The sequence below is a fragment of the Carassius gibelio genome, chromosome A20 (assembly GCF_023724105.1).
Source record: "Carassius gibelio isolate Cgi1373 ecotype wild population from Czech Republic chromosome A20, carGib1.2-hapl.c, whole genome shotgun sequence".
In the NCBI taxonomy this organism is placed as follows: Eukaryota; Metazoa; Chordata; class Actinopteri; order Cypriniformes; family Cyprinidae; genus Carassius; species Carassius gibelio.
Window position 1 is genome coordinate 7,284,262 of NC_068390.1, and position 27,990 is coordinate 7,312,251.

General features: G+C 37.7%; 1 protein-coding gene across 1 annotated transcript; it reads left to right on the top strand.

Annotated features, from left to right (window-relative positions):
* The first annotated feature begins 231 nt into the window (after positions 1-231).
* Positions 232-27,947, top strand: gnpat (glyceronephosphate O-acyltransferase). Its single transcript, XM_052536008.1, has 16 exons — positions 232-525; positions 1,441-1,632; positions 1,876-2,052; positions 5,554-5,683; positions 7,144-7,271; positions 9,833-9,908; positions 10,385-10,536; positions 11,763-11,893; positions 12,805-13,028; positions 20,058-20,309; positions 20,387-20,466; positions 20,548-20,688; positions 23,442-23,541; positions 23,762-23,855; positions 23,936-23,997; positions 25,184-27,947. The coding sequence occupies exons 1-16, from the start codon at positions 496-498 to the stop codon at positions 25,225-25,227; spliced, it is 2,013 nt and encodes a 670-aa protein (XP_052391968.1). The 5' UTR covers positions 232-495; the 3' UTR covers positions 25,228-27,947.
* The last annotated feature ends 43 nt before the right edge of the window (positions 27,948-27,990 follow it).

Sequence of the window (27,990 nt, forward strand, 5' to 3'; positions counted from 1 at the left end):
CTTTATTCAGATTTAGTCAGTGACCGTACCTTCAGTTACATGAATCCCGCCCTCAAAGACGTGTAAACCAATCCAAAACAACAAACTCTTACGCACAGAATGAATGACAGGGAGGAGGCGTTTCTGATTGGCTAAACGCAGGAACGCTCTCTCGATTCTTTTATGTTACGGAGCTGTGACTTAGACACAGCAGGTGACGTCAGTAGGGAGATTTAACGAGTGGCATTAAACAAGTAGCTTGGAGCACCTACAATTATAATATTAATGATAAATAAAATGATTACTTTTGACCAATCGCGACCGACTTGATCCAACAGCCGTAGCTCCAAGCCCCGCCCACCCGGCATCGGCATTCATACTCATTTGTCACTCCACCCGCTTGTTGTATTTCTAAAACAGCTGTGAGTGTTACTGGACTGAACGATCAACCTTGATCCAAACTTTCTCACTCAGAACTCATCTCATCCATTACACTCATGTTTTGATAGTTGCGGAATGGAGATGGAATCTAGAGCTTTGTATTCGGTGAGTGTTTTACAACATTTTTGCATGCTTTCTGACAAAATATTACATGCTTGCAACACTTGCAGTTTGAATCTATCACAGCTTCCTTCCTTTAATATTTTCCTTGAAGGAAACATTAAGCACATTTCATGTCCAGTGCACACGAGCTTTTCGTGAAACAAAAATATTAAATCACATTTGATATTACCTCGGTTTAGAGCCATATAGCAATAATAATAATAATAAATAAAAACAATGCAAATCTTTCTATACAATCTGACAGCGTTTTTTAAATTATAGCAGTAATAATTACAAACATGCATATGTTTAAGCAGCATACATGTTTAGCTATTAATTTAATTATTTTCTTTTTTTATATTAATTACATATAAATGGATACGATTATTTTGTACTACTACAGTATTTTCCACATTTTAGAATAATTAAGTCAGATCTAGTTAAAACCAAAATGAATTAGTAGAATTTATGTAGTGGTCTCAAACCAAAGTTGTCTTGTTTTTATTATTATAACTAATGCTTATTATTTAGCATTAGTTATCAACCTTAGCATTTCATGAATCAAAAGAATATTATACAGTGTATAATTTTATAGAAAAATGTGTTCAAAATAAACAATTTTGAACAAAGATCTGCACGGTCTCGGCATTCTGGAAATTAACTCTTCATATGTGCAGTTTATATTTGGTAATATGAACAAGCATGTATTAATTAATTTAAAACATTTAAGCATAAGCAAATCAAAATCAGTTCAGTAAGTCAACCATAATTCTGTCATATTATTTTATTCATTGGTTTTGTGTAATTGTGTATGTAATTGTAATGTATTACAGTTAAAAAAAAGAAAGTTCTTTCAGTTCATATAATGAATCACCATTATCTTATCATTATAAAAAGCATGCATCTGTCTTCATACAGCCTAGGCATCCAATGCTGAAGAAGCAGGATGATTTTGAAGACATTCTGGAGGAGAGGCGACGTTCCAGTGATCTGCGATACGCACTGAGATGCTACACTCCCACACTCTATAGAGGACTAGTGCCCTGCAAAGCCAGCATGCTGAAAAGCATCGTTCTGCAGTCGGACCACCTGCAGTATGTCATTAAACAGGTACAGCAAACGCAAAGAGCACCACCATCCTTCTCAGTGCCACAGTTTTATGTTTTTATTTAGGAACCCTAAATTCTGTAAGATATTGTGGAGGAATTGGACATTCAAAGGAAATGTGCTCTTGTTTAATTATTATTATGTCAAAATTACAGTGTTGTGCTCTCCATTTCTTGGTCTGGATCTAGGAATACAGATCAGACCCTGGATGCTTTAATGGCTACTGAGTTGTGTGTGTGTGTGTAGGTTTCATCAGAATCAGGAGACAGCAGCGAGTGTGTTGCGGAAGAAGCGTCTCTTATTCTTGATGAGATGGCTCACCGTCTGCAGCTCAGCACTATTCGTTTCTTTGCCTTTACGCTCAGCAAAGCCTTCAAGAGGCTCTTCCGCAGCGTGTGTGTCAATGAAGAAGGCATCCAGAGAGTGAGTGACTCTTCACTGTTCCCAAAATACAATGTTAATTTCCTGCTAAAACACCTGGCATCTACACTACTAGGGTCATCTAATGCTACTAAAACAGCTGTCCTCATTTAATTCAAATCCCTTGTCATTAGTATGTTATTGTTAAAGTGCGTATTAACATATATTTTCTATTAGTCAAAAATATTGAATAATTAAGCTTTTTTGAAAACATTTTTGAAAGACGTTTCTTTTGTGCACCAAGACTGCGTTTATTTAATACATATACAAATACAGTAAAACAGTAAAAAATGTGAAATATATTTTTTTTATGCATAATGTACTTGACATTAGAATTTATTTAAAATGTAATCTTTGTAACATCTAAAATGTCTACATTGTCACGATTTATCAATTTAATGCATCCTTGCTGATTAAAACAACTATTTTTATTTATTTGATGTACCTCCCAAATCTTTAAGCTGCAAAACTGTTTTCAACATTGATAATAAGAAATGTTTCCTGATCAGTTAAATCAGCAGATTAGAAAATTCAGCTTTACATCACAGGAATAAATTACATTTTTAATAATTGTAATAATATTTCACAATGTTACTGTTTTTACTATATCTGTTTATCAAATGAAAACCGCTTTTGTGAGTATAATTATATATATATCTATATATATATCTCAAACATTTGACCGATTGTAGTTCCTGTAATAATGAAAGCACTGTTTGTTTTATTATTATATATATTTTTTTTAATGAACAGAAGTAGGGAGTTTTGATACATTAAATCAATTAACAACAATTCACTGAAATGTCATGATTTCAGATGTTGCCAGAACTGTGTGTTCTTCAGCCCAACAGTGCTATACAATAGGTATTGAAGGGGATTTATTTTATTTTATTTCAGTTCATGTCTTATTATTATTATTTATTTTAGAATTACATACCCGATTCCAAAAACGTTGGGACACTGTACAAATTGTGAGTAAAAAAGGAATGTAATAATTGACAAATCTCATAAACTTATATTTTATTCACAGTAGAATATAGATAACTTATCAAATGTTGAAAGTGAGACATTTTGAAATGTCATGCCAAATATTGGCTCATTTTGGATTTCATGAGAGCTACACATTCCAAAAAAGTTGGGACAGGTACATTTGCATATAAGGAACAGCTGAAGGACCAATTTGCAACTTATTAGGTCTATTGGCAATATGATTGGGTATAAAAAGAGCCTCTCAGAGTGGCAGTGTCTCTCAGAAGTCAAGATGGGCAGAGGATCACCAATTCGCCCAATGCTACGATGAAAAATAGTGGAGCAATATCAAAAAGGAGTTTCTCAAAGAAAAATTGCAAAGAGTTTGAAGTTATCATCATCTACAGTGCATAATATCATCCAAAGATTCAGAGAGTCTGGAACAATCTCTGTGTGTCAAGGGTCAAGGCTGTAAAACCATACTGGATGCCTGTGATCTTCGGGCCCTTAGACGGCACTGCATCACATACAGGAATGCTACTGTAATGGAAATCACAACATGGGCTCAGGAATACTTCCAGAAAACACTGTTGGTGAACACAATTCACCGTGCCATTCGCCGTTTCCGGCTAAAACTCTATAGGTCAAAAAAGAAGCCATATCTAAACATGACCCAGAAGAGCAGGTGTTTTCTCTGGGCCAAGGCTCATCTAAAATGGACTGTGGCAAAGTGGAAAACTGTTCTGTGGTTAGATGAATCAAAATTTTAAGTTATTTTTGGAAAACTGGGGTGCCATGTCATCCGGACTAAAGAGGACAAGGACAACCCAAGTTGTTATCAGCGCTCAGTTCAGAAGTCTGCATCTCTGATGGTATGGGGTTGCATGAGTGTGTGTGGCATGGGCAGCTTACACATCTGGAAAGGCATCAATCAATTCTGGAAAGTATATCCAAGTTCTAGAACAACATATGCTCCCATCCAGACATCGTCTCTTTCAGGGAAGACCTTGCATTTTCCAACATGACAATGCCAGACCACATACTACATCAATAACAACATCAGCGTAGAAGAAGGATCCGGATACTGAAATGGCCAGCCTGCAGTCCAGATCTTTCACCCATAGAAAACATTTGAAAACCTCAGAGAGTTGAGCAACTAGAAGCCTGTATTAGACAAGAATGGGACAACATTCCTATTCCTAAACTTGAGCAACTTGTTTTCTCAGTCCTCAGAGGTTTGCAGACTGTTGTATTCTGAATAAAATATTGAAATTTGAAACTTCCAAATCATTGAAATCTGTTTTTATTCTCAATTTGTAAAGTGTCCCAACATTTTTGGAAATATCTACAATCATTTGTAGATTATTGTAATGTATAATTAATAATTAATTCAATTTAAATACTTCCAAGTCATCCTGAGGCCCCCTAGTGGGGAACCAGTGTTTTAAGCCTCGTGTCCACCGCAGGAACTTTACCCAGGAACTAGGGACTTTGGGCTGGTACTCTGTGTGTTTCCACTGCAGGAACCAGGAACTAAATCAAGTCCCAGGCAAAAAAAATTCCCTCAGAAAGTCCCTTCTGGCGAGATGGTACTTTTACAAAGTTCCGTAACTTTTGGGGGCGGGACTTGGACGCTAAACATGCTGATAGGTTGAGTTTACACAGCATTGTGATTTCAACCACCATTTATTCGGATAATTTTCAAAATATTACTGTTATTGTGTCATGAAATGTAATTTTAAAAGTATTTCAGGCGAGAATGTAGTTGTTTAAAACTCAAATCTGCGGTTTATTTATAAAGACGGTGCCTATTTAAAAATGTGTTTCGCTAATTTCGGATCACTCGATCAGCGGGAGCTCAGTCCTCATGTATCCGCAGAGAGCAGCCTCACCTCGGCTAGACCTTCTGATGTGTGCCGCTAGCGCTGATGTCTCTTTAGTGGTTAAACATAAAATATAATTCGTTTTGGGTAAATCTAACCGGTTATCTTTGGTCTGTATTCAATTTATCTATATGTTAAAATAAAAAAAAAGAGGCAGTTGATATAATATTTCGTTTCATTGTAATGGCTGTGTGTATATATATATATATATATATATATATGTATATATATATATATATATATATAGCCTACATTCCCCTGAACTAAGTACATTTCTGCTGTTATTATAATTTTTTATAACAAAAGGAGGCTGTGGTATTTGATATCCTATTTCGTTTTATTGTAAATATACAGTGAGGAAAATTGCAGTAGCCAAGGCGAGCTGACTGATGTTATCAAGTACGCTGCTGTTTGCAGAAATACCGGATTTGTCATCGCAGACCTCTCACTCCCGAGTTGAATAAGCGAAGTCCGAACTACCGAGGATGGGGGGAAAATAGTTCCTGGGGAAAAAAGTTCCTGGTACAATTTTTCCGGGTAATTTAGGTGGAAACGCGGCATTAGATGGTCCTGCCGGTTGGTTTAATAAAGAAGCATGTAAATAAAGTTTGATGTCATGTGGGTTTTCATCGATGATGTTTTCTCTCTGCAGCTCCAGCAGGCTGTACAGGAACACCCGGTGGTTCTCCTTCCCAGCCACCGTAGTTACATGGACTTCCTGATGATGTCCTACCTCCTCTACACATATGACCTTCCACTGCCTGTGATCGCAGCTGGAATGGGTGAGCGTGGACAGGAGTTGTCTGAGGAGTGTAGCTAGTATACAAACACAAGTAGACACACTTTCCAAAAGTATGTAGTCCATACTCCTTTATATGCTTGAGTGGAGTTTGTATCTGATTTTATAGCCTTTCTGTGGTTCTCTCAGGGTGTTTTTGAAGGTTGACTTTGTTTAGACAAGTATCTGGGTGGTTTGATGTACAAAAAGTGCCAGCTGGAGCATCTAAACAATTGAAAATCTTTCTGTATTATATTCAAAATCTTAATACAAGCACTCTATGGTAGTTTCTAAACTTCATAAACATAAAAGGTTGTGCCACGTTTTTATTCTAGAATATATACTCTTGTAAAATCATGGTATTTTTAAATGCCCTGGATATATGGGTCAGAAATGGATTTTATACACATAGAAGGCATATTAAATTCAAGTGAATTGTCTGCTTTAAAGGGATAGTTCACTCAGAAATGAAAATTTGATATTTTACCATCCAAGATGTTGGTGATTTTGTTTCTTCAGTAGAACACAAACAAATATTTTTAACTCGAACCGTTGCAGTCTGTCAGTCATATAATAGAAGTGAATGGGAATTATGGCTTTGAGAGTCAAAAAACATACAAAATACTAAACAAAATTAAACCCTGTGGCTCGTGATGATACGATCTGTCTGTGCAAGAAACTGAACAGTATTTATATAGTTTTTTATCACAATGTCTGAACTGTCCTGAGCGTGTTCTCAACAGCTGGCGCATGAAACGTTGTCGTCTTCTTCTTGTTTTATGGCGGATCACACTTATAAGTGCATTACCGCCACCTATCTCTCAAATTGACCATTGAAACTCTATCTACAATCTCAATTAGGCTTGTTTTTTTTTTTTTTACTCTCAAAGCCGTGATTCTTATTAGCTTCCATTATATGACTGACAGACTGCAACAGTTTGAGTTAAAAATCTTTGTTTGTCTTGTACTGAAGAAACAAAGTCACCTACGTCTTGGATGCCCTGGGGGTAAGCAAATAAACATCCAATTTTCATTTTTGGGTGAACTATCCTTTTAATGTTTCAAATTATTTTTGTGAAAATAAAATGTCAAAATACGGGTGAAATAATGTTCCATCATCATTCAGTGTAAGATATTCATGTAAAAATGAAACCGCATCTTTATTCTGACTTGTATTTGTTAAAATATATAAAAGAAAAAGTGATCATACAAAATTGTATTATATTTTAAATTATTAAAAACGTCTTGTTGATAAATGGGTGAAACCTAGTGGTTTGAAGGATAGAGGCAAACAGTGTCAAGTTAAACTAATTTGAATATTAGTTTTAAGAAAATCACTAAATTAATTTCAGTAGTTTCTTTGTTCTTTCATTTCAGATTTTTTCAGCAAGTGACCTTAAACATTTTGAGTTATATTGATTACATATACTTTGCTGTTTTCTAATGTCATGATGTTTCCTGCAGATTTCATGAGCATGAAGTTTGTTGGTGAGATGCTGCGCATGTCGGGAGCTTTTTTCATCCGTCGGTCGTTTGGCGGTGATAAACTTTACTGGGCTGTGTTCTCCGAGTATGTGAAGACCATGCTGAGGGTAAGATGCTTCATCCACACAACTGAACAAATCAGGGAACTAAACTGTCCCGTATATATAGATAAAATACAGAAGATAAAATTCAAACTGCTCTTAACCCTGGGGAAACATATTATGTGTAGCTGCAAGGACCCTTGATCAAAACCAGTGTTGGGGAAAGCTCCTTATAAAAAAAATGCAATACTAAAAAGTATTGCATTGCAATATTGTGTTACTCCCTAAAAAAGTAACTAATTGTGTTACTTATTCAATGTATTTGCTTTTCTTTTACTTTTTAAATCTGTACTGTGCTATCTTGTCAAGTCACCTTTATTTATATAGCGCTTTTAACAATACAGATTGTGGCAAAGCAACTGAACAGCATGAAATAGGAACATATTGTGTCAATAATGCAAAAAGGCAGTTCATCATTGAATCCACTGATGTCATCATCCAGCTCAGTTCAGTTGAAATAGTATCTGTGCAATCAAGTCAACTATATCACTGGAAATAAAGTGTCCCCAACTAAGCAAGCCAGAGGCAACAGCTGCAAGGAACCAAAACTCCATCGTTGACAGAATGGAGAAAAAACCTTGTGAGAAACCAGGCTCAGTTGGGGGGTCAGTTCTCCTCTGACCAGATGAAACCAGTAGTTCAACTCCAGGCTGCAGCAAAGTCAGATTGTGCAGAGGACTCATCTGTTTCCTGTGGTCTTGTCCCAGTGGCTGTCTAGGACACAAGGTCTTGACTGTGGATCCTAATTAATGCAGCCTAAAAATCCTTTAACGGATTTGAATATTAGAAGTGTATTAGTGTGTAGTGTAAGCCAGGTTAAAAAGCTGCCTCCCGAACAATGTTAGGTAGGTTATTCCAGAGTTTGGAATACTAATACTAGCTGGAGGTTGTTTATTAAGCATGCAGAACAACCACCCAATAAAGCATTACAATAATCTAACCTTGAGGTTATGAATATATTTATTAATGTTTGTGCATTTGACATTGAGAGCATAGGTCCTAATTAAGATATATTTTTGAGATGGAAAAATGCAGTTTTACAATTTCTAGAAATGTGGCTTTCAAAGGCAAGATTGCTTTCAAGTTGCACACCTAGGTTCCTAACTGATGACAAAGAATTGACAGAGCACCCATCAAGTCTTAGACTGTGTTCTAGGTTATTACATGCATACATCCTATAATTAACACTAGAGATGTTTCGAAACCCCTTTTTCTCTTCCTGATACCGATTACGATACCTGGACTCAGGGTATCAGCCGATACCAAGTACTGATCCGATACCTGGGTGTGTATCTGTACAGCTGTATACACTAATAGAGAGATTCAACCAAGATCAGATGGTTAGAGCAGGTAATTTGTAACTCTAATGAGAGCAGTCTCAGTACTTTGATATAGTCTAAATGCTGACTGTAAATCCTCACAGATAGCATTTTTTCTTAACTAGTTCTTTTGGGTCTAGTTGTGTTTTTTTGATGAGAGGCTTAATAACAGCCAATTTGAAGGTTTTGGGAACATATCCTAATGACAATGACAAATTAATAATAGTCAAAGAAGAGGATCTATGACTTTTGGAAGCTTTTATGAGCTTAGATGGATTAGGGTCTATCATACATGTTATTGGTTTAGATGATTTAACAAGTTTATACAATTCTTCCTGTCCTATAGTAGAGAATGAGTGGAACTGTTCCTCAGGGGATCTATAGTGCTCTGTCTGATGCATTACTGTAGTTGACGACTGCATTGTTAAAGTTTTATCTCTAATAGTATAGATTTTAGAAGTAAAGTAGTTCATAAAGTCATTACTGCTGTGCTGTTGGGAAATGTCAACACCTGTTGAATGTTTTATTTTTAATTAATTTAGCCACTGCATTGAATAAATTCCTGGGGTTATGTTGTTTTCCTTCTAAAAGAGAAGTAATCAGATCGAGCAGTTTTTAATGCTTTTCTGTAGGATAGTGTACTGTCCTGCCAAGCAATACGAAATACCTCTAGTTTTATTTTCTTCCAGCTGTGTTCCATTTTCCGGGCTTTAGGGTGCGAGTATGCTCATTATACCATGGTGTCAGACGATTTTCCTTAATCTTGATTAAGCGTAAAGGAACAACCATATCTAAAATGTCCATAGTTTGTGTTACATCAAGTTTTTCTGAACTATTGGATATGCTAAGGACATTTAGATAAATCAGGAAGATTAGTTACAAAGCAGTCTTTTGTGGTAGAAGTGATGGTTCTACCATACTTGTAACAAGAAGACAAATTTACAGTTTTAGCTATATGAAGTTTACACAAGACTAGATAATGATCTGTGATATTATCACTTGGCTGCATAATTTCAACACCACCAACATCAATTCCATGTGACAGTGTTAAATCTAAAGTATAATTTCGACAATGTGTAGGACCTCACACGTGTTGTCTAACCCCAATAGTTCAAAATGTCTATGAATTTAAAAGCCCTTTCACACCAAAACTGAAATGAACAAGCCTCTGGCTGAAGGATTCCATTCTTGACAGTTGAAAATATACATTTTGGAAAATTATGAACCTGTTCTATGTCATTTATTCAGAATGGATATGCCCCGATTGAGTTCTTCTTAGAAGGAACTAGAAGCAGGACATGCAAATCTCTCACACCAAAGACGGGTAAGTGTTCTAAATTATTACTAAATCGACTAAATGTTTGCAATATTTTTTTTTATACAATTTCAAAAACAGACTGTTTGACTTTTCTATGTTTCATTTTGATAAAAGCTCTTTCCTTTTCTTCTGCATGTATTCTGGAGCGTCAAAGCTTTCCCCCACTTTTCAGCCTTTTTATTGCTTCACAAATAAATTCAAGGTGGCAGGAAACATTTTTTTGGTCCGCATGGCTTGCACACAGGAAGTAAGATGCCAGCTAAATGAAATTACACAGGATTTTCACTGAATCTTAGTCATAGAATGATATAGAGCCCTCAAATCGACTACCTTAAACCTGGAAAGCCCAATGGTGGCAGCTCATCAATCAAACCCAACAAAAGCAAATTTAGATGAATGAGACAAAAAACACAGTCCACCTCTTTGAACACTGTTCATTTTGTGTCAGCTTCATCTCCCGCTCTCTTTATCTTCTCCCTCAGGGTTGTTGAATATTGTGATGGAGCCTTTTTTTAAAGGAGAGCTGTTTGATGTGAACCTGGTTCCTGTCAGCATCAGCTATGAGAGAATTCTGGAAGAATCTCTGTACGCCCGTGAGCTGCTCGGCATCCCGAAGCCCAAAGAATCAACCTCAGTACGCATGGCCTTCTAATATGCATTACATCACTGTTTTTAGCAGACATATAACAACAAAATATGTGCCGCAAGATATATTGTCTTAATCTGTTCACATTTCCTGTAAAAAAACAACAACATAAAAAACAAGAACAGTCATATGCTCACAAGGCTACATATATTTGATTAAAATACAGTAAAAAACACTAATATTGTGAAATAATATTATTTAAGTTTAAAATAGTTTTCTATTTGAATATATTTTAAAATGTAATTTATTCCTATGATGCAAAACAGCATCATTACTTCACTCTTCACTGTCACATGATCCTTCTGAAATCAGTAATTTCTAATGTTCTGAACATTTTCTTATTATCAGTTTTGAAAACCGTTGTGCTGCTTCATATTTTTGTGAAAAAACATGTTTCCTTTTTAAGGATTTTTCAATGAAGATAAATGTTTTTTCCCAATTTTTCCCACATAGTGACATAGAGATGAGGGGGCGTGTTAGGGTGAGTGGTTTTAGTGGGGTGTGGACGAGACTTAAATTAGATAAATAATATCTCTTTGGATTTCACACTTTAGTCTTTGCAACTTTATAGATCTTCTTTATGCACCAAGAGCTTGTAACACTCCAAAGAGAAAGAAAACATTAAATCACATTGACCAGATGTGATGTTTTGTAATGATTTAACAGAGGCAGACATAAATTAAAATACACGATACACATTCGTAACATTTATAAAAAAAAATATGAAAGACTTGCAAACATTGAATCAATATAAACTATTGTGAGGATTCTGTCATTTCTGTCATTAATCGAGTGCACACATTTAACTGAAAATAGTAATCGATCAAATTCAAATAAGCAATAGAGATCAAAACCATTGGCAGCAATTGTGTTAGAGAAGAAAATATTGATAATTGCTGCAGTTTATTGCAGCACACTGCTTGTGTTTCGCCCACTTGCTCTCTCGCATGTTGTAGTAACTTTCAGCAGTTTTCAGTCCAAAATGGCGGCAGTGCCATCTTTAGACTGTCGCCCTTATCACTACAGGGTTTCGCCTCTTGGGCTTCTATAATCTTTGGTGTAACATTCCACAACCTTTTGTGTCTTTTTGGCAGAATGTTTAACGAGAAAGTTTTGAGTTTGAAACTTACAGGGCTGTTTTTATCATACAATGACTTCTCATATGTCAGAAGGGAATTTTGATTTCAAGTTTATGCTTTCTTTCCTCCTCTCAGGGTCTGTTGAAGGCCCGGCGGGTCTTGAGTGAGGACTATGGCAGTATGTATGTGTATTTTGGTCATCCTGTATCTGTACGCAGTCTGGCAGAGGGGAAAATTAACCGCTCTCAGTACAACCTGCTGCCCAGGTATGACACCTGCAATCAGCCACGCTCAGAATGTTTTGCTTTAAAGGCCTACATTAGTCACACAAAGCATGGATTTTTGTCACAGCAAACTTTTAAAATCTAAACAATGCTTTCCTATGGATTCCCTCACCTAGCATGCACAATTTTCTTATCCTTGTTTAATAATGTCACAGTAAACTATGCACATTAAATCTGTTTTAAGAAACAGTTGTATTATGTGTCTTTGGTGTAGGACTATCAGAAAGATGATGCCATCAAAGCTCAAGAGGTTCTCTTGTGAATTTTACTGGAAAATCAATTATCAACGCTTTACATTGTATTATTTTTTAATAGTGTGTTTATCATTTTCTTTGCTTACTTTTATTCAAAAGTGTTTTGACTGTAAAGACATTCATAATGTGACAAAAGTAAATTAATATTTTTATATATTAAATAAATGCTTTTTAAATAAATGCTTTTCATCAAATAATCCTTAAAACAACATCATGGTTTCCATAATATTAAGCGGCAACTGGTTTATTTATTTATTTATTATTATTATTATTATTATTATTATTTTACATTGATATTTGTAGGAAATGTTTCTTGAGTAGCAAATCAGCATATTACAATGATTTCTGAAAGATCATGTGAGTTTAAATTTAAAATGTTGCTTTTTACTAGAACTTTCATCAATTAAATGCAGTCTTGGTGAGCATACTTCTTTCAAAAATATGTAAAATCTTTTTAATTGTACAATATGTTTATATATATATACATGCAATATTGATGCTTTATAGTAGATTAAAATATATCAAATGCATTGCTGATTTTACTTTTTTTTCTATAGTCAGTGTTCAGATATAATCCATATTTAGGTGAAGCAGATTGCACTCTGTACTAAGAGAAATGACTAGTGTTGTTTTTATCAGGTATATTCCTCAGAAACCCAGTGCAGACACTCATGAGTTTCTGAACGACGCTGCGTTCCGACTGGTGCGCATCCAGGAGGAAAACATGGTTCTGAAGCCCTGGGTTCTCATCGCCACACTACTGCTACAGAACCCTGATGGCCTGGACCTCTCCTCTCTCGCAGAACAGACAGACTGGCTCAGACACCTGGCACTGGCATTTGGAGCATTCTTGGACTGGCCTGGTAAGGGATCACAGTCTAAACCTCAGACTGACCACTCTGTCAGAATGTCAGGATGCACAGGTTTAAATCAGTCTACCAGGACACAAAGCCTGGTTTGTGAGGAACAAGATGCTGCAACAAGTGTTTGTACAGGTGAGCTGAAAAACACAAGACTTTGCAAGTTTGAAAGATTCATGGCATGTTTGAAATAGATTCAGAATTCTGTCTGAAACACATGCACACAACTGATTAACTTTGGAAATTTGGTCTTTTCTTATGTTTGTCATGATGTCTTGCTGTAGTACTAACCGCACAATGCCCATGGGAGATGGTCGGGCTTGTCTGAGTATTTCAAAAACGTCTCTGGTTACTTATGTAACCATGGTTCCCTAAGTAGGGAATGAGACACTGTGTCCTCTATAAGGGAATGCCTAATTGTGACCCATGTCTGAAGCATACATTGAATAACAGCAACAACACATGCCAGCGACAGTCCATGACATCTCTACCGGTGCAACTACAGTATAAATATGTGCCGTGAGAACATGCCATCCACTTCTTCTTCTGAAGCTAGAGTCTATAGCATGGCGGGAAGCTAGAGAATGCAGTGTCTTGCTTGTGGGGCAGCTGTGGCCTAATGGTTGGACTTGTAACTGTGAAGGTCACAGTTTCGAGTCTCTGTGCTGGCAGGAGTTGTAGGTGGGGTGGGGGGGGGATGAGCGGCGCTCTCTTCCACCATCAATACCCATGGCTGAAGTGCCCTTGAGCGAGGCATTGAACCCCCAATTGCTCCCTGGGCACTGGATATAGCTGCCCACTGCTCCGGGGGTGTGTTCACTTCTCACTGCTGTGTGTGTGCACTTGGATGGGTTAAATGCAGAGCACCAGTTCCGAGCATGGGTTACTATACTTGGCAAATGTCACGACTTACACTTTATTTCTTTTTCATTCCCTACTACGGGGAACCATGGTTACATAAGTAACCTGAGATGTTCCCTTTTTAAGGGACTGGTATACTCACGCCACCATGGAGAGGGGAGTCCAGACCAGAACCATGGTGAGCATTAAGTACCAACTCTACCGTTTCCATGGGAGTTGCCTCTGGGACGTTAACTTTCCTTGACATTATCCTTTACGGCCAAAGGCCTAGGCTACATACCCAAACTTACCTGTTAGGGCCAGACTCCTGTGCTCGGGGTAGAGCTCAAGGCTTAGAATCAAGAAAAGATTATTTTTAAAGGGATACGACCAAGAGCCTAGCATCATACTAAATCTTGGCCTGTCACACAGGGGCTACCACTTGCTCTGGCATAAGCTCACTGAACTGTCTGGATTTTAGGAGACTGTTCTAAGGGGCTCTTGCAGCACTCTGAAAAAGCAGCACATGGGTGGAATGGTGCATCCCAAAACCAATATGTTCGAGAGTCACCAACTTGATCTAAGGTATAAATGCTGGAGTTGCTAGCAGTAAATATCTAGCTGAGGGGTCAAACACACAGCTCTCTACTGCTGCTCTGTGAAAATGTAGAATTCAACCCCTCACGTGAGAGGAGAAGTCCAAATTCAACAAGGGAGTAGTGTGCTCTCAAGCACTGCTAATACTACCACGTGAACAGCCCACGGAGCAAGGAATACAACTCCTTAGAAGGCGAGAGAACTCGAGCGCTTGACAGGAAGCACCATGCTCACAATAACCCTCAATGCTCAGGGTAGGGATGCTTCAAAATGTGTTAATAGACACACTGGTTGAGTGGAGCCCCAGGGACCGGGGTCTGACCAACTCAGAGAAAGCAAACGAAGCTAATCAAGTAACCCTTAACATACAGGATTTCATAAAGTGTGCAGTCTTGCATGCACACTTACCACTTATGTGGATTTTAGAAAATGTGCAAAAGAAAGTTCACAGAGCTTAGTGTACATACTTAAAGCTTTACAAGCATTTATTCACAGATACCCAGAGGTACTGAACCGAACAGGAGAGACAATCTCAAATACAACCCTCTAAGGCAAGGGGAGCACTGCCTGAGACAGCATTGCACAAGAAGGTTTTTGCAAATCCCACCTATACTTTCAGCTTGATGCTTCAGCAAGAGGAGATATCCTGGTGACCAGAAAGCCCCTCAGGGTGACCTAGCCGGAGATCCAGGAAATTTTGCAGTGCTGCGCTGGGGGCCTGATGATCAAGAAGGATCCCGTAGAAGCCTATGAAGACAGAGAAGAGGATATTTATACTATAGTCGCACCGGTAGTGACATTTCGCCCGGCCAATGTGTTGTTTGTGTTTTTCAATATAATGCTCCAGGTTACGATGAGGCATTCCCCAATAGCAAACCCTAGAGGATACAGTTTGAAGTTCCCTTGAAAGGGAACTGCTGATCTACTGGGATTTTCATGCACAACCATCTCTAGGTTTTACAGAGAATGGTCCAAAGAAGAGAAAATATCCAGTGAACGGCTGTTGTGTGGACGAAAATGTCTTGTTGATGTCAAAAGTTAGAGGAGAATGGGCAAGATGGTTAGAAATGGTTAAAGATGATAGAAAGGCAACAGTAATAAAAATAACCACTCATTACAACCAAGGTATGCTGAATACCATCTCTGAACGCATAACATGTCGAACCCTGAAGCAGAAGACCACACTACTGTAGGTGGCACTTCTGTCAATTTAAGTCTGCGTTCACTTCCGTTCCCGCAGTCGAGAGCACCAAAAATCACTCTGACTGCACTGCCAACAACGCTGTAGAAAGATTTGTGGACAATCTGATGCTCTGACGTAGATCGAATGCGAATCTTTTATTTAAAAAGGCTGCTAAGCAAACAAGCTTGTTGATCTTGTACAGACTGACTACAATGAGGGTAATGTTATAAATTAACCTCATTAAATATTTTTGCGGACAAAGTATTAAGATCCTTTACCTAGTAATGTATAAAGCACTAATAACAGACTGTAAAAAATACTCTACAAGTTATCAGAACAAGTTGGGGAAGTCGTGGGCTAATGGTTAGAGATTAAGACTTGTAATCCAAAGATTGTGAGTTCAAATCTCGGGCAGGCAGGAATTGTAAGTGGGGAGAGTGAATGTACACCGATCTCTCCACCCTCAATACCACGACTGAGGTGCCCTTGAGCAAGGCTCCCCGGGCACCGCAGCATAAATGGCTGCCCACTGCTCTGGGTGTGTGAGTGAGTGAGTGAGTGTGTGTGTGTGTGTGTGTGTGTGTGTGTGTTTGTATGATGACATGGGTATGACACAGGTATTACAAGGAGAGGGTGACTTATGAGGACATAACCCATGTCCCTGTTATTCAAAACACTTATAAACCATACAGAATGAGTTATTTTGAGAAAGTAAAAATGCACAAAGTTTCCTGTGAGGGTTAGGGTTAGTTGTAGGGTTGGTGTAGAGCCATAGAATATGCAGTTTGTACAGTATAAAAACCATTACACCTATGGGATGACCCCACTTTTCACTAAAAAAGATGTGTGTGTGTTTATGCCACTGCTATGTATGTGCACTTTGGATGGGTTAAATGCAGAGCACGGATTCCGAGTATGGGTTACCATACTTGGATGGATATTATGTCACTTTAAAAAGTCCTGCATTGAAAAGTATAATCAGGTATAAACATTACTTAAAGGTGCAATAGGAGATCTTGGAAAATGCTAACATTAGCCTGAAAGTGAATGTCCCACCATCCCTGCATTCACCTTCCAAAACCACGTCTCCTGAACACATTTATGCTCACAGACTAGTGGTTGGTTCCCAATTCCAATCCATGTTCCGAAGTGAAGTAAACCCCTGCTCAGGGAGTAGGGAGCAATGAACATGGTGTAGGGATCATATCGATTGGAACACAGTTAATTTACGTAGCTCGAGTTGGTCATCTGAATCGGGTATGTTAACTAATCAAGAAATGCAAAATTGTGAAAATAATTTTGAACCATTGGGCTACATCATGTCATTAACCAGCAAAAAAACTTTAAATGTAATACAATACCAGGAAGGAAGACCGGGCAGGTAGGTAGGAAACGTTGACAGGCAGGTAGGAAAGCTATTTAAAACACTCTGACCGATGTTTACCTATACATAAACAAACAAACCAAACAAATGCTACATATAAACACTGTACCTATACACAACTAACCTACTGACAGATTTTGAATATGAATATACTATATATAAATGTTTACCTATACTTAGACAGCACAAGAAAAATATATAGATCAGACGAATGCATCAAATAGTACTGTGCATGTGCAAAGAGAAACGTCGTAAGTCAAGCAGCTGGTTGGGGAACAGTGCCAGATGATTTGTAGTGCATGAGCATTTAAACACGTATTACAGAGTATTTTGTGGGATCATGTACTTACAGCAGTATATGTTAAAAGTGTCTAGGGCGCATATAGGAGAATTGCACAAAAATGATTTGAGGGGGTTTGTGTGGGGTTTCAGAGGAGCGTGGGGTGCTTTGAGTTCAGGGATCTCATAGCCTGGGGAAAGAGCTGTTGAGCAGTCTGGCGGAGAGGGCTCTGATGCAGTCGGCGGAGAAAGTGTAGGCGCTGTTGTGCCTTCTTGTAGGGTGACTTGGTGTTGGTGGTCCAGGTGAGATCCTCTGTGACGTGAACCCCCAACAATTTAGTGCCGCTCTCTCCACAGTCGAGCTGTTGATGGTCAATGGGGGGTGGTTAACAAAGTTCCTCCTGAAGTCCATCACAACCTTCTTAGTCAGCTTAGTCAGTTCTTAGTCAGCCAGCTTTGCCACTTCCTCTCTGTAGTGCATTTCATAATTGTTGCTGATTTGACCTACCACACTCGTGTCATCTGAAAACTTAATGATGTGGTTGCAGCTGAACTTGGCAGTGCAGTCATGAGTCAGCAGCGTGAAGAGCAGTGGGCTGAGCGCACAGCCTTGTGGGGCACCTGTGTTCAGTGTGTTAGTGCTTGAGGTGTTGTGGTCTACACGGACTGACTGAGGTTTTCCAGTTAGAAAGTCCAGGATCCAATTACAGAGGGAACTGTTAAGGTCCAGCAGGTTTAGTTTGATGATGAGCTGTTGTGGTATTATTGTGTTGAATGCTGAGCTGGAGTCGATGAACAGCTTTCTAACATAGGAGTCTTCATTTTCTAGGTGGGTAAGAGCCAGGTGGAGTAAATTGCATCGTCTGTAGATGTTGGTGTTCCTCACCAGAAACACCAACAATCTCAAGACACCTTGGTCCACGCATCATTTTTAAAATGTACGTCCCTGTACGCAAACAGGGACACATCGTACAGTATTGGGAAACCCGCCACAGCAATAATCAACCTCTCCTCCATTTTGCTTGGGAACTAATGTGGTCAGTACAAAAGTTTACAGGGCTGCGTTCTCTGGAATCCTCTCAAGCTTTGTACTTCTACGTTCCGATTTATTGCTGCCAAACCGTGTCATAGCTCATTACCATAAAGTTAACCTAACAACACGCCACTGCTCACCACTGCTTGAAGCTGGCTCACGTTGAAAATGGATGACTTCCGGCTACTTTGACGCTCTTGACGGCAGCAGTGTGAACGACACGCACAGTAAGAACAGGAAACAGAGGCTACAAATTTCACAGGCTGACCAAACTCTGACAATAAAAGATTGGAAAAAACGTTCCCTGTTCTGATGAGAATTTATGCAGAAACATTCATATGGTAGGGTCAGAATTCGTTGTAAAGAACATCCTGCCTTGTCTCGACGTTTCAGGATGGTGGTGGTGGTGGTTTAATGGTGTGTGTGTGGGATATTTTCTTGGCACACTTTGGGCCCCTTAGTACCAATTGAGCATCGTTTAAATGCCACGGCCTACCTGAGCATTCTTTCTGACCATGTCCATCCTTTTATGACTACATGATCTTTCCTTTATGATCTTCTGATGGCTACTTCCAGCAGGATAATGCACCTTATCACAAAGCTCATATCATCTCAGACTGTTTTCTTGAACATGAGCGTTCACTTTACTCAATGGCCTATACAGTCACCAGATCTCAATCCAATAGAGCATCTTTGGGATGTGGTGGAATGGGAGATTCGCATCATGGATGAGCAGCGACAAATCTGCAGCAACCTTGTTGTGTTCCTGTAGCTCAACTGGTAGAGCACTGCGCTAGCAAACAAGCAAGCGCAAGGTTGGGGGTTCAATTCCCCGGGAACACATGATATGTAAAAATTGATAGCCTGAATGCACTGTAAGTCGCTTTGGATAAAAGCGTCTGCTAAATGCATAAATTTAATTTAAATGTAATTTATTTGTTGAATTTTCAGTATCATTATTCCAGTGTCACACTTCAGTGTCACATGATCCTTCAGAAATGTTGATTTGATGCTTAAACTTTTTTTTTTCTTAATACCAATGTTGTAAACAGTTGTGCTGCTTAATATTTTGAGAATCGTGATACTTTTTTTTTCAGGAATCGCTGAAGATTAAAGTAAAAAATAAAATATACAACAGCATTTATTGAACTATAAATGTTTTGTATGCTGTTATTCCTTTCTGAATAAAGGTCATTTCTAAAAATAAAATAAAAATACTTACTGACCCCAAACTTTTAAATGTTAGTGTACATTTATACCATTTATCAGTCTAGATTCATGCTAATTTCTCCATACACAAATACATTTTTTTTTACATTAGTTGTTCTATAAATGAACAGTTATTGTTTCATAAATAAACATGAATTAACATCTGACAACAGTATAAAGTCAAAAGTGCCAATCTAAATTCCTACATAAAAATCATATCAAAAATCATATAACATACAGCTAAGTATTTGTATCCGTGAGTGAAGATCTTTAAATTTGACAGCGACTTGAGAAATTATATCCTATTATCATATATCGTGTTCTTCAAATGTTTTCATTAAGTCAAAAAATGATCATGCATGTCTTCAGGATATGCAGAATCTGCTTCGGTAAAGGAAAGACGCTCAATGAATAACTCATTGCAGAGAAATCCAACAGCCTGATCTAAGCTTACTTGTCCTTAATGAACAGTCCCAAATAATTTGATCTTTCTCTCTCTCTCTCTAGATGATGAGGCCTGCAGTGAAGTCATCAGCTGTAGTTTAGCTCTGCACAGACACCTGTTGAGTGTGTCTGCAGGCCACGTTCAGCTGAGCGTCACGGATGCGCCCCAGGTCGAGACCACACCAGAGGAAGACGTGTTTCACCGAGCGGTAGTTGTGCTTTCCTGCGCCTCCTACAGGAACCAGATCCTACACGTGTTTCTGAGACCTGCTCTGTTAGCAGTGGCCATGCAAAGTGCCAACTCCAACAGAAAAGGTGTGAGAGAATTAGGTTTTATAGATGTTACTCTGGATTAGTAGATTTTACCAATCACAAAGTCGTTTGTGTTCTAGATGACGTATACAACAGTTTCAACTTTCTGAGAAACATGTTCTCCAATGAATTTATTCTTTGCCCTGGGGACTCAGTTCAGGTTAGACCTTATTCACAAACACATTCCCCAAAATCTTGTCAAATGTCTTTTCTTGACATGTTATTGTGTGCGTTTTTGTAGGACTTTGAAGAAGCGTGTTATTTGCTCATGAAGCGTGGAGTGTTGCAGGTATTGGAGCATGAGATTGTGATGTCAGCGAGCGGTCACAGCACCCTCGCTTTCCTGTCTTCGGTTCTGGACCCATTCCTGCAGGGATACCAGGTGACATCTCATACAAAATGTGCAAATGTATACTACAGCTCAAAAGTTTGGAGTCGGTATGATTTTTTTTCTTCTTCAGTTGTTTTCAACATTGATAATAATGCGATGAAATGCTTCTTGAGCAAATCAGCATATCAGAATGATTTCTGAAGGATCATGTCACAGTGAAGAATGGAGTAATGATGATGAAATTTAGCTTTGAATATTTCACGATATGAAATATATTAAAAGTAAAATATATATAAAAAAATATATATTGTAAAAATATCACAATATTACTATTTTCAGTGTGTTTTTGATTAAATAAATTGATCTTGGTGAGCATAAAAGACTTAAAAAAACCAATAAAAAATCTTACTTAGCCCATTCTTGTGATTTTTAGCATGCATTTTTTAAAAGTCAATTTTTGGAATAGTTAAACGTGTACTAAGCGATTTCTGACAAACGAATGATATTTGAAATCGATACCCAAACTAACACACACATCTACTCAAAAGAAACACACCCCTCTCTTCATTGCTCCGCCCCCAAATTCATGAACTTGGAATGCAACACAGGCAACGACTAACCGCACACACCAGGGGCCCGTTCTTCGTACGTCGCTTATTACATCCGAGATCAAATGACACATCCAAGATGATATCATCGTGCTAATCATGATCCGGCTAATTGGGTTCCACGAACACACCTGTTGTGTATGATTAGTATCGGTGGATTGAGTTATCTGAGATAATTGCACGTTCATGTGTTGTCTCAAAAGGGGATATGTATCGATACTCGAAACCATGATCAGCAGTGCAGCGATTGGCTGGTGGCAAGACGGCAATGTAATGACGTCATATAATTTAAAATGACACCCGATGAAAAACTTGACAAATTTCTGGACTTTTATAAGGAAACAGCCAAGAAAACAAAACTACATAAATGTTATAATAGATACATGAAACAGATAATAGATACATGTTTTTATTTTCTTAGAATTTTTTTCATGATTCCCAATTATTTAGATTCACAATTTATAATAGTTACATTTTTATTTCAATGTAGAAATTATCTATTCATTTCATTTTATATTTGGACAGATTTGTTACGTGACAGCATTAATGAAAGTTTCTTAAGGGTCAATATCATGTTATCTGCATCTCCTGCGCTCCAAGCCACTCTTATAATAGCAGTCATCACTCAAAATAATACACGACTCCATTATCTGTATAGCATGTGTGTAAGACTTTAATACAATTATGAAGTAATAATTTTATGACAAATAAATATTTCAGTGAGTAAAACTGGCTGTCTAGTAGGCTGTTATGGACTACACAGCATTTTTATATTATTTTTCATTAATTTTTTTAATGATTATTGTCCCTGGATCAGTACGATACTCTTGTAATAAAGTAGCAGTGGTAGCAGACATATTTTGAGTATCAGTTCTGGTTGAAAAGAAGCGATCTAATCCTGTTTACATGAAATAAGCTGCTCCCGAGCAGGTTTAAGCTGACGGACCTGTTGCTATGACAGCAGCTCTGGGATGAGCTTCGAATAACCAAACGATCCAAGATCACGCCAAATCGTCAACATTCAAATCCAGCTAACTGAGTTAGCGACGTACGAAGAACAGGCCCCAGCTCCAGACAAACAATGACAATGCGCCTTTAAAGGTACAGTTCCCCCAAAATGAAAACTTGATGTTAATTTACTCACCTTCCAAGATGTAGATGACTATTTTTTCTTCAATAGAACAGTAAAGAAGATTTTTAACTGTAATCATGATTCTTGGTGACTCATTAAATGCAAGTCAGCAGCTACGTCACTTTGAGAGTCAAAAAAGCATATCAGGGAAGATAAAATCAACACCCGTGTCTCCTGATGATATATTGAGGTCTTATGAAGCAAGATGATCGTTCTGTGGATAAAAACTGGACATTATTTACAACATCATTTCCTGTAATCCACTGCTCGAGCAGCACAGATCTACAAGTTACTCAATCAAAACTACGTTTCTGACTGTTACTCTGTTGACTCTAAAAGATATCAGCATATATGATTCTGTGGTGCTAGTTTTTGCCAACTCCTTCAGCGCTCCAGCTCCTCCAGCACTGAGGAAACAGTTCTGACTCAGACTAAAGACAGATGAGCCGCTTGAATCAATGGGCCCAGTCAATGTTTTTAATGTCTCTTTGTGCATATAAAAAGGTTCGCTGATGAAGGCATTATGTGCATAAGACCATGTGTTTCATGGATGCTCTAATAATATAATTGCATATTCGTTACGTCATTGTGATTATTTGAACCAGTTCACGGAAAAGAATCAGATTTTGCCGTTTGCCTGAGGCTCTGGATTTACAAGCAGTAGTGTTCAGTTTCTTGCACAGACCGATCGTTTCACTTCATAAGATCTAGATCTCAAAATGTCGCTAAGAGCCACAGGTATTCATTCCTTCTTGCCTGACATGCTTTTTTGACTCTCAGAGTGATGGTAGCCACTGGCTTGCATTTCACGAATCACCAAGGATCGTTGTTTCTGCTAAAAATCTTGTCTTTTCTGTTCTACTTTTCAAAAAAGAGACACCTGCACATTAGATGGCCTGATGGTAAATTAACATCAAGTTGTCATTTTTAGGTGAACTATCCCTTTAAGTAGTAGGCCCTGTATAAAACTGCTTATTTATTAATTGTTTTTACATAGGAAATGTTCTTAGGTTTAATTACCTGCTATTAAAGGTCATATTAAGTTAGTGTGTGTGTTTGCGCAGGTGGTGTGCCGCTATCTGTGTGAGGAGACTAACGAGAACCTGATGGAGAAGGAGTTTATTCCTGCTGTGAGGAGTTTTGCACTGAAACTCATATTAGCAGGTAATACAGGATGGCAGTGGAAGTTTAATTGTTTACACACCAGGTCCTGTTTACACCTGGTATTGACATCCGTCTCAACTGATCCAGTTATGCATGTCCTAGGCTGCGTCCGCTTGTGATCAGATCCGGTAGAGGTGTTGCAATTGTCAACAACTGATTTTGCTTCAGTTTAAAACGTGAGTCTTCTGTTTTCTCTGTGTGTTTGTCATCATGGCATCAGGCCGTCTGAAGTGTTATGAAGCTTTATCCTCCGACCTGCAGAAGAACGCTCTAGCAGCTTTTCTGAGACTCAAAGCCGTGAGGAAGGTCAAAGTGTAAGTCTGTGTTTCATTAGACGTGCTGTGGGCGTTTGACAGGTTATGGTTGTTTAACTGACGTAAACTCTCTCTCACAGAGGAGAGCAGGAGACACTGAAGGTAAACAAGATTGCAGTGAATTCACTGGAAGATACGCTGGGTAAGAGTGATGTCATATCTCATCAGAATAGCCGGTGTTCAAGTATAGCAATGTCTAATTGTCTAATTGTATCTGGAGTATATAATTTTATTGTACCTTTAACTGTAAGTAATACATATTTCAAACATTAGAATGCTTGGATGAAAAACTTATATAATCGAAATGTTGAAAACTGATTTTTTTATTATACATATATATGCGCACACACACACACACACACACAAACACACACATACACATATATAAGCTAAACACAAGTAGAAAAAATAAAACAATAAAAAGACAAAAAAAGATAAAAATACTAAAAATACAAAAAAAGAATAAAAAAATTTAAGCTGACAATATAAAAATATAAATAATGCTAAGGTATCATATTACATACTATAATGTTAGATTTACACTGATTTAATTTCGGAATTGTTTTGCAAAAGCACACAGAGCATTTACAGAGCATTAGACTGTATAAATAAAACATATTTTTGTAACTAAAGTGACATGCGAAAGACCAATTTATATTTAAGAATGCAAATAGTTTTATAATTGACACAAAATTCCTCATGTGCTTAATGTGTTCATGTTTAATAACTACAGTAGCCTCATGTTTAGATAACCGCAGATATGTGGCCAGAAATAAAAGATGATTTCAAATATTAAGTAAGACCCATACAATTTTTCACATTTTGATGAAAATCAATATATATCAGGTCAACTTTGAAGGTCTTGTTTTATAAGATGGTCTCAAAAACATATTTTACGTTTGTACTATTAAATAATTTTATAAAAGTTGCTGTGTATATTTACATTTTAGTTAGAATTTTATTTAGTTGTTTGCAATTAGTGTATTGTTTTTATTGAGTGAATGCAACAACAACAACAACAACAACATCTAAATATGTAATAGTTAAAACGTAAGCCAGTCAATGCACACACGTATTTAAATTTAAATTAAATTACACAATGCAGTATAATGAACTATAGATATTCTGCAGACTTTTTTTTTTGCCCCGATTGCTTGCTTTTAAATAAAATTAATTTGCCTCTTAAAAAATAATGTTTTTCGTGTCCCCTGACAGAATTCGCTTGTGACCCTGTTCTTGTCTCACTGTGCTATACGGCTATGAGCTCCTGCATCTTCGTTCTATTTTACAGCTGCGCTTGTTTACTTTTCTTTTCCTCTGTCACACAGGAGGTAAAATTCCTACCCAGAAGCCCATCCTCGCTCGACTGTAGTTATATATGCACATGTGGAGACTCCGGAGGGATAAACCAGACTAAACTGCCTTCATTAACTTAATGCCAAATTTTGCAAGGTGGCATGGCTTCGCTGACTACAAGGGTTACCCGTCATCGATCTTTAAAGGGACGTCATGGGTTTGCCTTCTGGGACACCCGCATTACACTAGAAACACTCTTTTTATCCCTCTCCCTCTCCGACAAGCTTGACAGCAGGTTGCCGTGTCTGTGATCAGCCTTCGATCTTCACCGTGTCTTTATCAGACGAGGTTTAAACTGCTCTGAAGTTGCCAAGTGTATGAAGACAGTGACACTTTAGATGTGTTTTTTTTTCTTCATATTTGAACGTCCTTGTTAGCAACATTTGTGTTTTTTTTAATCTGTGTCTGCACTAAAGAGCCCTGGCTTTGATTTGAAACACGGTTACTGTTTGTTTTCACTGGATTTGTGTTGGGCCTGTTATCTTTTCTTCATGACTCGTCTGATTTTCTTTTGCTCACTAGATATGGCTGTCTGTTGCGTTTTAGGGAACATGTAACAAAAATAGGTCACTCAAAAGTTGTGCTGACTCCATTTTTATCTGCTCTTATAAAAGAAACATAGATAAAAGAAAAAAAATGCTGTAAATTTACTCGGGTCATCAAAGATGTAGATAAGTTTGTTTCTTCATCAAAACATATTTGGAGAAATGTAGCATTGCATCACTTGCTCACCAATGGATGCTCTGCAGTGAATGGGTGCCGTCGAAATAAGAGTCCAAACAGCTGATAAAAGAACATCACAATAATCCACAAGTAATTCACACCACTCCAGTCCATCAGTTAATGTCTTAAATCTAAAATCTGCGTGTTTGGAATAAAAAAGATATCATTAAGATGTTTTTAAAGGTACCATAGTATGCAAAAATCACTTTAATGAAGTGTTTGAACACAGTTGTATGGCCACAGTGTGAGAAAAAAAACTGCCTATAATTGTAAAAATCCACCCACTCATTGTTTTATAATCCCAATCATTTCTAAACAGTCTCTCCACACACTAGCAGTTCCAGGTTTCTCACATACTATGATGACAGAGTCAGTGAAAGCCCCGCCAATTTGTGACGCTGTATGCCCTATTATGATATACACAGCCCTGAGTGAGAAGCTGCGGTCCGCCATTACTGTTCTCTTGCTGTAGCTGCTGAAGGTACAATATCAGCACCAAAGAGCCATTAAAAGTGTCGTGTGTTGGGATGCACCAACAAACATATTATTCTCCATAGATCGCTGAGGACACAGTGGTTACATTTCATTTTCATAGGTAATTTCCCGTAAACAAAATTGAAAGTCCTATACTTTGTGCTAATCATTTTTACTCCGGACTGCCTCACAAACGAGGGTCAGTTCAGCGCTGTAGTTGTGCAAAGATTGTTTCTGAAAGAGGGATCGATACCAACACTTTGTGCGCAAACGTCCAGACTACAGACAAAGTAAGCATCACACATTATAGTTGTTTTCCAAAAGATCTTCTTGGCTCTCTGTAAGGCTAACGTTGCTAAAGCTACCATTGTTTCTGCCTGTTTTCACTAATGCTGCCTTCACGTGCTACCAGAATGATCGTGAATACGAATACGGTAGTTAAAAATTGCATTTGGAAGCAATATGAAGTCATTAACACGGCCCCCGCCAGTTAAACCGTAACACAGGTATGCATTGCCTGCAGTATGTGCTCTTGAAGCTCTGCAGGGGAGCAGCAACTCATTTTCATTTAAAGGGGACGTACACATAAAACAGGCTCATACCCTAAAAGTGGCGATTTCAACAAGCTATAAAAAATTATGTGGGGTGTTTTGAGATAAAACTTCACATACACACTCTGAGGACATCAGAGAACAATTTAAAATATTGTATCAATTCATTATATGGCACCTTTAACTTCAAACCATTGCTTCCAGCTAAAATAGGAGTCCTTTATCCATAACATTGTTTCTCTAGTGAACCTGGACTTTGGATTTGTGTATTTGGATTTGTTTCTCATAAACCATCAGTTTTTCACTTCACAAGATGTTTATTGATGAACTGAAGTCATGTGGCTTATTTGTCATTCTGACGGCACCCATTCACTGCAGAGGATCCATTTGTGAGCAAGTGATGTAAAGCTGAATGTCTCCAAATCTGTTGAAAAATCAAACTCATCTACATCATGGATGTCCTGAAGGTGAGTAAAACTTCAGTTAATTTTAATTTTTGGGTGAACGTCTCCTTGATTAATTCAAAAGCTGTTCTCATGAGACAAATATGGAGACTCTTTATTGCCATAACAGTGTTTACATGCCTCGTAAACTGCAGCTTTTATTTTATGCATCACTATTTGGATATTTCACTATTTCACTTATTAATATGCTGAAATATTTGTATTATTAAAAAGGACCTGACAGAGGCATGTGCCACAAGTGTTGAATCTCTGTTTGCTCTGTTTAATGTCCCAATCATGTTTTATTTCAAATCATTAAGCCATTTTTCAGACTTTATCAATTAAGAATTAAGTTGTACTGAACCAGATTTCATATTAGACAAAGTCAAGCTTTTAAAATGATGAAGTTGATACTGTATTAGTTTTGGTTTTTGATTTTTCACACAGCAAACTAAAACTGCAGAAAAAATAAATAAAAATAAAAATGTAGATACGTTTATGTGTTGCACTTTTTCTAGAAATAAAAAAAGAATATAAAATTGTGACCATTGTGTGGATTAGAATGGGAATTCCGATATATATTTATCC

What these genes read in the sequence shown, in the direction of transcription:
- gnpat (XM_052536008.1), top strand. Translation starts at nt 496, where the DNA reads ATGGAGATGGAATCTAGAGCTTTGTATTCG. An exon ending in CATTCCTGCAGGGATACCAG is followed by an intron (nt 20,689 to 23,441) that starts GTGACATCTCAT and finishes GTGTTTGCGCAG; the next exon opens with GTGGTGTGCCGCTATCTGTG. An exon ending in ACTGAAACTCATATTAGCAG is followed by an intron (nt 23,542 to 23,761) that starts GTAATACAGGAT and finishes TCATGGCATCAG; the next exon opens with GCCGTCTGAAGTGTTATGAA.